The sequence below is a fragment of the Cricetulus griseus genome, chromosome 2, assembly GCF_003668045.3.
Source record: "Cricetulus griseus strain 17A/GY chromosome 2, alternate assembly CriGri-PICRH-1.0, whole genome shotgun sequence".
Classification (NCBI taxonomy): domain Eukaryota; kingdom Metazoa; phylum Chordata; class Mammalia; order Rodentia; family Cricetidae; genus Cricetulus; species Cricetulus griseus.
Genome location: NC_048595.1, coordinates 243,267,037 through 243,280,408, shown reverse-complemented (window position 1 = coordinate 243,280,408; position 13,372 = coordinate 243,267,037). Strand labels below are relative to the sequence as shown.

General features: G+C 38.8%; 1 protein-coding gene across 1 annotated transcript; it reads right to left on the bottom strand.

The window, feature by feature from the left end:
• Positions 1-8,645: 8,645 nt before the first annotated feature.
• Positions 8,646-9,722, bottom strand: LOC100755312 (trace amine-associated receptor 7e). The gene has a single exon (XM_027402948.1). The coding sequence runs from the start codon at positions 9,720-9,722 to the stop codon at positions 8,646-8,648; it is 1,077 nt and encodes a 358-aa protein (XP_027258749.1).
• Between the last annotated feature and the right edge of the window lie 3,650 nt (positions 9,723-13,372).

Genomic DNA, 13,372 nt, shown 5'->3' with positions numbered 1-13,372 from the left:
TTTCACAACTTCCACCCCTAATGCTGAGTAATGAGTAAGAAACCCTTGCCAGAACACAGCCAAATCCCATTTCAGACACATAATGGCAATAGGAGTCTCTGAAGGGTGATATGAACAACAAAAAGACATTTACATCATGCTCTTATTTTTTTATTTCTTTTTTAAATTTTTTTTATTTGAATTAGAAACAAGATTGTTTTACATGTCAATTCCAATTTCCGTTCCCTCTCCTCCTCCCTGCCCCCCCCCAACTAACATCCTACCTATCCCATACCCTTTCTGCTCCCCAGGGAGGGTGAGGTCGTCCATAAGGGGTCTTCTGAGTCTGTCATATCCTTTGGGATAGGGCCCAGGCCCTCCCCTATGTGTCTAGGCTGAGAGTATCCCTCTATGTGGAATGAGCTCCCAAAGTCCATTCCTATGCTAGGTATGGAAGTACTGATCTACTACAAGGAGCCCCATAGATTTCTTAGGTCTCCTCACTGACACTCACGTTCTGGGGTCTAGAGCAGTGCTGTGCTGGTTTCCCAGCTATCAGTCTGGGGACCAAGAGCTCTCCCTTGTTCATGTCAGCTGTTTTGTAGGTTTTACCAACCTGGTCACCACTCCTCCTTCTCTGCAACTGAATTACAGATCAATTCAGTGTTTAGCTGTGGATGTCTGCTTCTACCTCCACCAGCTGCTGGATGAAGGCTGTAAGATGGGTTATAAGTTAGTCTTCAATTTCATTATCAGGGGAGGGCAATTAAAGTAGCCTCTCCTCTGTTGCTTAGATCATTAGTTGGTGTCATCTTTGTAGATCTCCAGACATTTCCCTAGTGCCTGATTTCTCTTTAAACCTATAATGGCTCCCTGTATTATGGTATCTCTTATCTTGCTCTTTTCTATTCTTCCCCCAACTCAACCTTGCTGCTTCTTCCTGTCCTCCTCACCACACCTCTTCTCCCTCTTCTCATTTTCCTAGCTCCCTCTCCCCCCCCCCCATGCTCCCAATTTGCTCAGGAGATCTTGTCCCTTTCCCCTTCTCCGGGGGGCAATATACATCATGCTGTTCTTAAGATTTAATGTTAACAGAGAATGGCTTCAGTGATAAAACAGCAGAGACAGTAGAAAAGGGGAAATGAGACACATTTTCACTTTAAATAAAATACAAAACCAAACATATGTAGACACTCACAAATAACCTAATAAAGCCAAGCATGGTGGCACACACCCTAAATCCCAACAACGAGGAGGCAAAGGCAGGTGAAACTCTACAAGGTCAAGACTGCCTTGGTCTACAGAGCAAGTTCAAGGCCAGCCAGGAGTACATAGTGAGATCCTACCAAAAAGAAAGGTGATATATCATAATTGGAGTCTCTGCCTATGTGGGCATGTGTGCTGTGGCAGGTAGAGGTGGACATTTTTCTCTTTCACTTGGTTTTGAGATAGAGTCTCTAACTAACCCTGGAGCTTGTCATTCCATCACTGAACTGGACAGGCTGGCCATTTAACCCATTAGTTCTACCTGTCACTGTCCCATAGTGCTGGAGTATCAGATCCACACTGCCACGCCTGGCCTTCATATGTATGTCTGTGTATGGGTTTGTGCCTGTGTATGTAAGTTCCAAAGATAGCCATAATATACTGGATTTGGAGTTACATGCAGTTAGGAGTTGCCTGATGTGGGTTCTGGCCATTGAACTCAGGTCTTCTGCAAGAGCTGTACATGTTTTTAACTACTGAAAGATCTCAGTAGTTGCTGGATTTGATGCAAAGCTTCATGTTTCATAATCTGACTTCAAACACTCTTAAGAACTGAAGATGTCCTTTAACTCTAATACTACTGTGTCCTCCTCCCAAGAGATGGAATCACAAGTAATTTTAGTTTCTGTGACTGAATAATATCCCTCTTGGTAGGTATATGATATTTGCTTGGTTCCTTCTTCCATTGTTTGGTAAGCAGGCTGATCCTACACTAGTCTATTGTGAATAGTGCAACAGGAAACAGGAGCGTGCAGATAGATATTGCACATGCTGATTTTGATTCATTTTGGTACCCTGTAAAGCATGACACAACTGGACCAGAAGGTAGTGACTTGAGATGCAGCAAGCATTAGAAAGAGGAAAGCCAGTGCCCTATAGTTCAGTAAACACAGGGATGTTCAGGTACAGGCAAGGCAAAGTGCTTTTCAATGTTTGATAATGTTAACTATTCTACAATTACACTAGACAATCTAAACTCAATAAATGTGTCCAGGTCAATTTGACCTTTCCCTTTAGACTAACAAAATGGAAACCTAGTGTTGAGATAGGATATATTTAGGAGGGATTCCTATTGCCTGTAACATTCCTGTACAAATGTGAATCCCACAGTTGTTTGCAAAAAGATTTTCAATAAAAATGTGTGCAAAAAGTCATATGAAGATCAAATAGAAGCTTTGTTTCCCTCGGGTTTAAGATTCTAATACTGAGAGCACAATTCTCATGCCAACATTTGGTTCTTTAGTGAGATAAATTTTTCCTTACCATTTCTGCACTTGAGCATTAGTTTACAGGTTATTGGCTCCTGAAACACATTATTAAAGTCCACTAACTTGTAACCATCCAAGTGGTAGACAGTGTCAATCATTCCTTATTAGAGGAAGATGTAGTAATGATGGTCTATGGTCATAGCATAGCCAAAATTAGGAAGACACCTAGTGAAAGCAAATAGGGAAAAAGGTTTTATGCCCTATCTTTACGGATTAGAATCTAATGCAATGCTTCTCAATCTTCCAAATATGTTGACACTTTAATATAGTTTTTACGTGTGATGACCCTGAACCATAAAATTATTTCATTGCTACTTCATTACTATTATTTTGCTACTGCTATAACTTGTAATATAAATATCTGATGTGCAGGGTATCTGATATGCAGCCCTTGTGAAAGGATTGCATATCCCTCAATCCTCAAAGGTGTTGAGACCCACAGGTTGAGAACCCTTAGATTAGATGGTGAAAGCAACCTAATATAAGGAAGATCAAAATACCAAGCTGTATATGAATAGCAGTGAGCAATGAGCACATGCAGCAAATTGTCTACTAAAGGGTCTAGGCAATTCTTTGAGTTCAGGAGTAATTGGACCAGTTCAGCTTGATTCACTGTATAATCTGTGTGTATTTCACAAACATTTCTTAGAGATACAGCTAATTGTCTAAGGAATTGTAGGTGTGAAACTGTTGAAAAATATGTTTCAACCAGAGTCTGAAAGTGTTCTGCAGCCAATCTTCCCTTTTCCTCTTTTTGTAAAACTTCAATTGTCGCTCTCCTTTTCATGAGCACTGAAAATTTGGTTTCTTTCAACTTCTGTTCCAAAACCTCAGTCCATATCTGAGTGTTGTCAGTCTTTCTTCCAGTGGTAGACAAGCACTAGTGAATAATGCTTGGTTTGAGGAAGATAAATGTCTTTCTTCATATTCATTATACTATAGCCTTTTCTGTTTCCATCCCACAAGGAGGAACAAAGAGTAGATTAAAATGAATAAAATAATTTTATAACCAATTTTGTCTGCTCTTAGCCTCACTTGGTTGGCTCCATCTCTGTATTTCAAGCTTCTCATCATGATGATCTCATCTTCAGTACTCTGTGGGAAGCATAATAATTCCCAATTACACAGGGCTAGCATCAAGCTGACCTCTCTATCAACTCAGCCCCCATATGAAATCCATGCAAGCTCTGTCAAGGGTCTTAACCTTCCATGAGTGCTCTGTGTCATGTGGAACTCACACTTCTTTGTTACAGAGCAGAGAGAGCTACTGTAGGTTTCTCCCAATCACTCAAATTATCTTCCCAATTTCACCTTCCTTTTTCTCCAAATAAACACAGGATAAGTTAAGGAATATTACTAATTATGAAGATGTAAGCTAAAGCTCGAACCCTCTTTCCAGTACCTTCTTCAGAGGCACAATCCTTTAGATAGTGTGACCTTATGAAAATACCATAAAGTTTCCTGTCAGGGACAGACTGCCAGCAGGTATTGGGAGAGATCCACTTAAAAAGTTCACCCACATGTCTTGAGACTGGAGGCCGGGCACAGGATTCCCCCAATGGAATCAGGTGTGTACCATACCACAGAGCTTACATGTGTCTGGAGATCGCATTGAGATATTCCTCCTACCTGACTAGTAGCCATGGGGAATGTTATTTTCCTAGTACCAGTATTCTCTTTGTTTCATGTTTCTCAATTCTGGACAGTGCGTGGGTTTATAAAGAGGGAATAGAGAGACTGAAAAATAAGAGATATCATTCTCTGGTCTGGAACTGGATGCCATGGGCAAGAAAGATAATGTGCTAAATCACCCATGAATTTAGAGTTTTAATTTTAAAATGTGCTAAAAATGTACATGATTTTGGAGTTTTAATTTAAATTGTACTTTGAATAAACTTTTAATTTGGATTTATCAAAGTTGGTGAATTGATGGATAGAGAGTAAACACAGCAGACAGATAAAATGATAAAGTCATTTGTGTTTGTGGTGGACCAAACATAGACTAAAATGAAACTAGAGACACTTCTAACTGGTCAGACTTCATGCTACAAGAAGAGGTAAGGAAGAATTTGGTGGTTCAACTCTGTTGCTTAATCGAATAATTTGAATATTCCATAGTATACCATCACTTGTTTTGTGATTTCTCATTTATTTGTGAATATAAATAACAATTGATTCTTAAATATTTCTTGAATTTAAGAATTTATCTTAAATTCTTACCTTAATTTGAATGTCTATATTGACATTTTCTGTTTTTCTTTTTTAATTTAAATTAGAAACAAGCTTGTTTTACATGTCAATTCCAGTTCCCTCTCCCTCCGTTCCTCCCCTGCCCCCCCAGCAACCCCCTACCCCATCCCCTGTCTGCTCTCCAGGGAGGGTGAGGCCTTCCATGGAGGATCTTCAGAGTCTGTCATATCATTTGGAGCAGGGCCTAGGCCCTCCCCCATGTGTCTAAGCTGAGAGAGTATCCCTCTATGTGGAAAAGGCTCCCAAAGTTCATTCGTATACTAGATAAATAATGATCCACTACCAGAGGCCCCATAGATTGCCCAGGCCTCCTAACTGACACCCACATTCAGGGCATCTGGATCAGTTCTATGCTGGTTTCCCAGCTATCAGTCTGGGTTCCATGAGCTCCCCCTTGTTCAGGTCAGCTGTTTCTGTGGGTTTCTCTAGCCTGGTCTTGACCCCTTTGCTCATCACTCCTCCCTCTCTGCAACTGGATTACAGGAGTTCTTCTCAGTGTTTAGCTGTGGGTGTCTGATTCTGCTTCCATCAGCTACTGGATGAAGGCTCTAGGATGGCATATAAGGTAGTCATCAATCTCATTATCAGGGGAGGGCATTTAAGGTAGCCTTTCCACTATTGTTTAGGTTGTTAGTTGGTGTCATCTTTGTAGATCTCTGGACATTTCCCTAGTGCCAGATTTCTCTTTAGGCCTATAATGGCTCTCTCTATTATGGCATCTCTTATCTTGCTCTCCTCTATTCTTCCAACTCAAACTTCCTGCTCCCTCATGTTCTCCTCTCTCCTCCTCTTCTCCCTTTCTCTTTCTCCTAACTCCCTCTCCCCTCACCCCATGTTCCCAACTAGCTTAGGAGATCTTGTACCTTTAGGTAGATGTACACTACCTAAACATTGCACTGACCAAATGCAAAATTGCACTTACATTATTCCTAAATTCTCACTGAAATACTCTAATACATAGACCTGAAAGAGAACAGCACAGGTGGTTAAACTGATGAATAAAGGAGAATAGCACATACATACATATATACATGCATACATACATACATATATCACACATATATATTTATAAATATACACATACATGAACATATACAAATATACAAACATATATGCATAAAAGCACATGTACATATATAAATATAGACCTTTTGTTATAATTTTGTTGATGAAAATCATTTTTTCCTTGAAATAATTACGTTAAATTTATGTATTCCGTAATTTTTGCTCTAAACAACTTGCCAAAGTCTACTTCCTGGTGGGAGGAGCATTTAGGAGCACCATTACTTGATCTCTGAGTTCTGAGTGATGCATGCTTGTCAGAGACCATGGAATTATGCAGCATATGGCAATTGATAACTCAGATGTCAACACACCAGAAGAATGACTTTGATAGAGGTTAATCTTGTCCAAGCAAGGCCTTCAGGACCAACCACTCTGGAAACTGTTGTTCACTTTTTGTGAAGCTTCTTTTTTTCCCCAACATTTTATTTGAATTAGAAACAGGATTGTTATACAGGACAAACCCAGTTCCCTACTCCCACCCGTCCTCGCCTACCCCCTCCCAACTAAAACCTTATCTGTCACATATCTTTTCTGCTCCCCCTGGATGGTGAGGCCTTCCATAGGGTGTCATCAAAGTCTTTCGTTTCCTTTGGGATAGGCCAAAGGATACGTGTGTCTTGGCTCAGGGGGTATTCCTCTATATGGAATGGGCTCCCAAAGTCCACACCTATGCTAGGGATAAGTACTGGGCTTCTACAGGAAGTCCCATAGATTTCTGAAGTTTCCTCACAGAAACCCATGTTTCTGGGGTCTGGATCGCTTCTTGATAGCTCCTCAATACCTGCATTGTTATGTGTAATCTCATTCGATGTGTATATGTAATCTCACGATTGCATCTCAATCTCATGGGCACATATATATGTGAATGGTCAGGAAGATTACTTTATCTACACAGTTTTGACATATAGAATATATACTGGAACATGCTTCATAACTGGATCCATTTTCCCACAAGGACTGTAGACACTTAAACCCCTGCGTTGTTGTTTTGTTCATACTAACTGCACACACTTTAGCTCACTTTGACCTCAAGCAAGTTCAACCTAGACTAAAGGCTTTTTGTAAATGGATCTTTAAAACTTTACAGCTATGCACTAAGTCAGAGCCACAGATGTCCAACCAAGGTCACTACACAAAGCACCCTAAGAAAATCATTCGAATTCTTTGCTTTCCAAATCAGTTAACAATAGACCTATGTCTCAAATTGCTACTTTGAGCACACTGAATTGCTTCTTTGAGTGTTACTTTTAATTCAGACATTTACAGTATGCACCAGCTACTATAAAGCTTTTGTTGATGTACACTGTCACACAAGTGAAGACAGGATACTGTTATATGGCTGCAGGATGTGCCACTCATTGAAACAGCTGAAGTCAAAAGAAATCGATGATGTTTAATATCTGAACTGGAGCTATGAACAGAGGACATCAAGATGTCTGAGGAGTGTTTAGTCACCTGTCAATCACACAAAGACAGACTTTCTTTAAGACATTAAAATAAGGAAGTAAGGCAACTTAGCCTGTAATCATGTTGTTCAGGAAGCAGAGGCAGGAGGATTGCCTGGAATTACAACTCAATATAGGTTAGTCTAAGCTACAGAGAAATATAGAAGACTCAAATTCTTTTATTTTCCATTATATGTATGGGTGTTTTTCTTGCATATATGTCTGTGCACAGTGTTACAGATGAGATTAGAGTTACAAAGAGCTGCGAACTGCCATGGGTTGCCCTCTGAAAGAGCAGCCAGTGGTCTTAACTGTAGAGTTGTCACTCCAGCCCCAAGGCTTAGAGTTTTATAATTACTTGTCTGAGAGAAGCCTAATCTAGACTAGAATATGGAGTTTGTTTATTCCACTACTGTACACAGCCCTCTAGTTTGCTATTGAAAGAATCATCTGTAAAGCACGTGGTTGGCTTCGTCCAGGATACTTTTTATGGCAAATTCAAATTTTGGGGGGTTAGAAATATACCTCTTCATCCTAGCAAAAATGTTTTCCAGCCTCAAGATGACTGTACAGTTTGCCTTTATCTTAGTGTCATCGTCTTGTGAACGCATAATAATTTGACACTTGTGTGCATCTTTGAGAACTTCTACAAATCTACAAAAAACTTTCCAAGATAAGTGAAGGACCAGCAGACTATAAATCACATTGAATGGAGAATAACAATATTGAAATCCTTGATTTAAACAAGTAACTTGTGAGGCTATTGAACCATGGCCATTCTGAGTATGCTTATTGCCCGGCGAGCAGGTCACTGAACAGATGTTACTCTTAGTGGCATTGTTTTCCTTTCTGCTGTAAACAACTGAGAAGGTGAGAGAAGATACATGAATGTCTTGATTTCTTTTTTTCCTAACTCCAAAAATCACATTTTGAAAAGTGCAAATCTGGGTTTCAATACATAGAGAACACACATACCCATTCTCTGAGGAACAGACAGCCCATAAGGGCCTCTTCATTTAATCATTGAATGTGCATTGTTTTGGAAAATTTAAAGTCCACATATTCAAGATTGAGGCATAAATAATTTAATAAAAGCCAAGAATTAGAATTTTAGAAAGGCAGGAAAGGGAACTACCAGACCAGCAACACTAAGCAGTACAAAACACAGTGAAATGGTTACAGCCAGGTTCATCTACTATCATTACAGCCAGAAACTAATTTTACATTTATTGAGGAACATGGAATCAGAGTTTAAGTATTGTGTTCAAAGCTAAAGCATAATTCATGACTCTACAAAATCAGATGGAGCACTCAGTCTCCTCAGTGATATTCTGCTATGAATCGATTGTCAATTCCCAACTATACTAACAATCTATCCAAGAAACAAGTTGGTGGCTGAGGAATTCTTCCTCAAGATTCTGCCAGTGATAATCAGTTTGATGGCTTTTCGAAACCAAGGATAAAAGAAAGCATAAATCAAAGGGTTCATGGCTGAGTTGTAATAAGCTATCCAAGCTAGTATTTCATACACATATGTGGGTGTGATGAACCCTAGGAAGGCATCAATGATGGAGTCAATGAAGTATAGTGTCCATGAAAGGAAAAAAGCTGCCACCACAATTCCCAGGGTTTTGGCTGCTTTTCTCTCCCTCTTGGCCACCCTGTCCTTGTACCTGTCTGATGCCCTGGCAGTCTGGTCACTCATTCTCTCAATCTTCTCAGCCTGTTGCTTAGCAATGAGGAAAATCTTAGAGTAGACAGTTATCATGACAAGTGTGGGGATAAAAAACAGCAGAAAATTGATGAAGACCCAGCTTTGATTCACTGCCACTTGGCAGCCACCCACACAGGTGAGGGCACTCACTAGATCCTCCAGCCCAGCTTCATTTGCCCCTGTGTAAAGGAGGGAAAAGCTGTAGATGATGGACAGGAGCCAGGAGAAGGCGATGCACTTGCCAGAAACAGAGGCAGTGAACCTGGTGGGGTAGAGCAGGGGATCACTGACAGCAATATATCTGTCAACAGAGATGAAGCACAAGTGGAAGATAGAAGAACTACAAAATGACACATCAAAGCAAGAGTGTAATTTACAGTAACTGTCCCCAAAGTACCAGCAGCTCTCCACAGACCTCACTGTGCTGAAGGGCATCACTGTCAGTCCCACCAGGAAGTCAGCACAGGCCAGGGAAGCCACCAGAAAGTTGGCAGGAGAGTGCAGCTGCCTGAAGTGAAGAATTGACATCATCACCAGGAGGTTTCCACACACAGCCAGCACAGCCCCAAAGCCAAAGACTGCATAGAGGATGAGGCGAGGACCTGGGGAGTATGGATTCCTGACACAAGATCCATTTATGTTCTCATAGCACAGCTGGACAGGTGGGGCAGAGAATAGATCCCTGCTCAGGATGCTGTCTTCATCCCAGAGAAAACTGTCATCATCTGCAGCCATGTATGCCATTCCAAAATTCCTCAGAAAAAAAAAATAATAATGTATAATTGCTAATGGATTTTTATATCCTAAAATTATTTGATTCTTAATTCTCAGTCAACCTTCCTTATTCCATGAATGTTCTTTAAGTCTATATTTCATTTTTTTGCTGCTTAATCTATTCCTTCACATCTCAAAAGCAGCAGTCTACGCTGGGATGCACATCTAAACCCCACCTTTTATTAGCATCCAAATCCTTATTAACTGACCCTGGGTAATACCCCCAAGCACTTTTAACTCTCAGGAAAGCAGCCTAACAATGCTAAATACAGGGTGTCCCTAGGACTGAATCCCCATGGTGTAAGGTGAGGTAAGTGAGAGCTTGTTAGTAAGTATGCTGTTTATGTCACAACCATATCTCCCCTTCTAATTTTCTAGTGACAGCTGACCTTTCTGTACAGTGTGTGTATCTGATTTATGCTGCAATAGAAGTTGATCCAGAATTTGCAACTTTGTTTGCTTCTTAAAGACAGCCTTTCCCCTACATGAGAAATTTTATTAATGACCCTTATATTGAAAGCAATCAAAATACTTTCATAAAAGCTCTTTTTTTTTCCTTCTAGCACTGATCTGTGTTAAATATGATTAAGACTCATGAGATCAACTCCTTTTTCTAGGTTCAGTTTTAATATTTCTGATTTAGAAAAATTAGGGCATCAATTGCAAAGATTTTCTCATGGAATGAAACAAGGAGCTACTATAACAAACAAGTTTTTCTTAGTGTCATTGTTTGATGTAATGGACTCATTGGAAAGATACTGTAAAATTCAAAGGTGGAAGGAATCTTCAGAGTGTGGAGTTCTACTGTGTGCATTTATTTTACTTTGGAAATATTTCTCCTCCACATAATACTGTTACTGAATCCACCTAAACTCTCAAAGGGTTTTCCTGTCGAAAGTCTGGATATTGTTAGTACTGTGTTTTTGAGTATTGACCTGTCAATTATACTTTAAATACTTCACATTAAAATCTATCTAAAGATTTTAAAGCAATTTCTGCTTTTATCAATACATATGAACATAGACCTTCCCTGTAGTTTAATGGCAGTCAACATAGCTTTCTTATTTTTCATAATGATAGTAGCAATAATAATATAAAAATAGTGTTTTTCATATTTGTCTATCTGAACAACTATTTGTATTACTTTTATGGGTCTCTTCAAAATAAAACCACACTATGATGGCTTGGAGATTCTCAGTAAAGAAAGTACTCGAAGTGCACTTGTGGTGGTGGGAGTTTGGATCCTCAGAACCCTTGTAAATGCCTGATAGACATGGCTGCCCACCTGTAATTCCAGTGCTCAGAAGGAAGACACAGTTGATTCCCAGAGCAACTGGGCTAGTTAGAACAGTAGTGTTGGCAAGATATGGGTTCGCCTGAATAACAGGGGGGAAGCAATTGGAAAAGACTCCCAACGTCACCTACAGGCTTCTACATGCACATGAACACATATGGACATTCATACATATGCTAAATATATTGATAATAAATTCACTTGTCTGTTTAATTGTATACTGTCCATTTTATTATTGGCAACATTGTGCCTCTCCTATACTTTATGACTTTTGTAGCATTGATTTAGTTTTAGTTGTTTGAATTTTAGATGGCACAGTATGATCTTTTAATATACACTTCAAATATTTATTCATCTTCTTAGTTCCTAACTTTGTGCCAAGTATGCTTGTTGTGGAATATTATCTTAAGATGTGTTACATTTGTGTATGCTGTAGAACATTTGTTTAATGATGTAAAGATATGTTGCATTCTTTTCTGTTGCATTTATTTAACTCTGGGAAACTGTGTTACTTTGCCTGTCTAAAACCCCTGATTGGTCTAATAAAGATCTCAATGGCCAATAAATAACGAGGCAGGAGAAAAGATAGGAAGGGCCCACAGGCAGAGAGAATAAGTAGGAGGAGAAATCTGGGAAGGGAAGATCAAGAAACAAGATAAGGAGGAGAGGGGGCCAAAGGGGACCAGCCACCCAGCTACACAGCTGGCATGGAGTAATAAGTAAAGGAAGATATACAGAAATAAAGTAAGATAAAATCCCAGAGACAAAACATAGATGGTGCAATTTAAATTAAGGAAAGCTGGTTGGAAACAAGCAAAGCTAAAGCTGGGCATTCATAAAAACAGCCTTCTGATTTATTTGGGAGCCTAAGAATAAATAGAAAAGCCAATGTATACAACAATCTATGTTTATATTTAATAATATTGATACTTTGTCCAAGAAATAAAACCAACATTTTCTAATATTTGAAAATCCAACTGAATTAATTAAAATTTCACAAAGGATATGGGTAACTTACTTAACAGTTTTTGAACAGCCCAATACTCCATTACCTTTTCTTAAATATCTATTCTTTTTTTAGGTATTGTTCTATATTGTGGGTTTTTCCCCATTATCAACATTGTAGAAATAGGAGTGCTTATTGAAAGTAATGACAAGATTGCTGCACATTATGACATTATACACACAAAATTTAAGGTAAAGAGTAAAAGAATTCCACAAAAGACAATCTCTGTAGGCTGGAGAAATGGCTCAGTTATTAAGAAATTGTGCTCTTGCAGAGAACCTAGGTTCAGTTCCCATCACCCACCTTGTGGTTCTAATTCTCTGTAACTCCAGTTCCAAGGGATCTGGTATCTTCTTCTGATCTCCATTAGCACTAAATAAGCAAGTGGTGCACAGATTTACAGGCAAGCAAACCACACATAAAATTAGTACATCTAATAAAAGTACTTTAAAACTTAACAAGAAATCTCTATTATAGAAACTGCATTTAGATGCTCATATTAAAGCATGACTGTGACGCTTTTCAAAGTTAAGACAGTATTCAGTGACAAACAAAGTAGGTATCTAGGCATATTTCAGTTGTGGTACTTAGGAAATATTGCATAAGCTAATATTTATTAAATAATACTTCTATAAATTGATTTAAGATGATCATGCAACCAAGAACCTTGTAGAATAAGGACTATACTATGAAATTTTCCCCCCTCAACTTAAAGTAGCATATTCATGGGCTGTATAATAAATGTCATAATGACAGCAAAAATCCCATTTTGTCAACAGATTCCTTAATTACAGATTTGGACTGAGTTACAAGGTCATAAATTAAGTTTAAGTTAGTGGATGTTTTGATAATCTCATGAATCACAGAACAAATAGAGCATAAATCAACAAATTTTGACCTGAGTTATAGTGGCTAAATCAGCAAAATGTCTGATAAATGGAGAATGGTATTATAAACTGGTTAAAAGAATCAAAGAAGGAACTACAGAAACTTTCCTAGATAAGTGAAGGATCAGCAGACTATAAATCACATTGAATAGAGAATAACAATATTTAAATCTTTGATTAAACAAATAACTTGTAAGGCTATTTAACTGTGGCCATACTTGTGCTTGTTGCCGAGAAAGCAGATCACTGAATAGATGTTACTATTTGTGATATTATTTTTCTTTTCTCTGTAAACAACTGAGATGATGATAGAAGATACATACGTGCCTTGGTTTATATTTTTAAATGACCTTCAAAAACCACATCCTTAAAAGTGTAAATCTGGGCTTCAGTGAGTAGAGAACCACACACACTCATTCTCTGA

Coding starts and splice junctions, on each gene's coding strand:
- LOC100755312 (XM_027402948.1), bottom strand. CDS start 9,722: ATGGCTGCAGATGATGACAGTTTTCTCTGGGATGAAGACAGCATCCTG.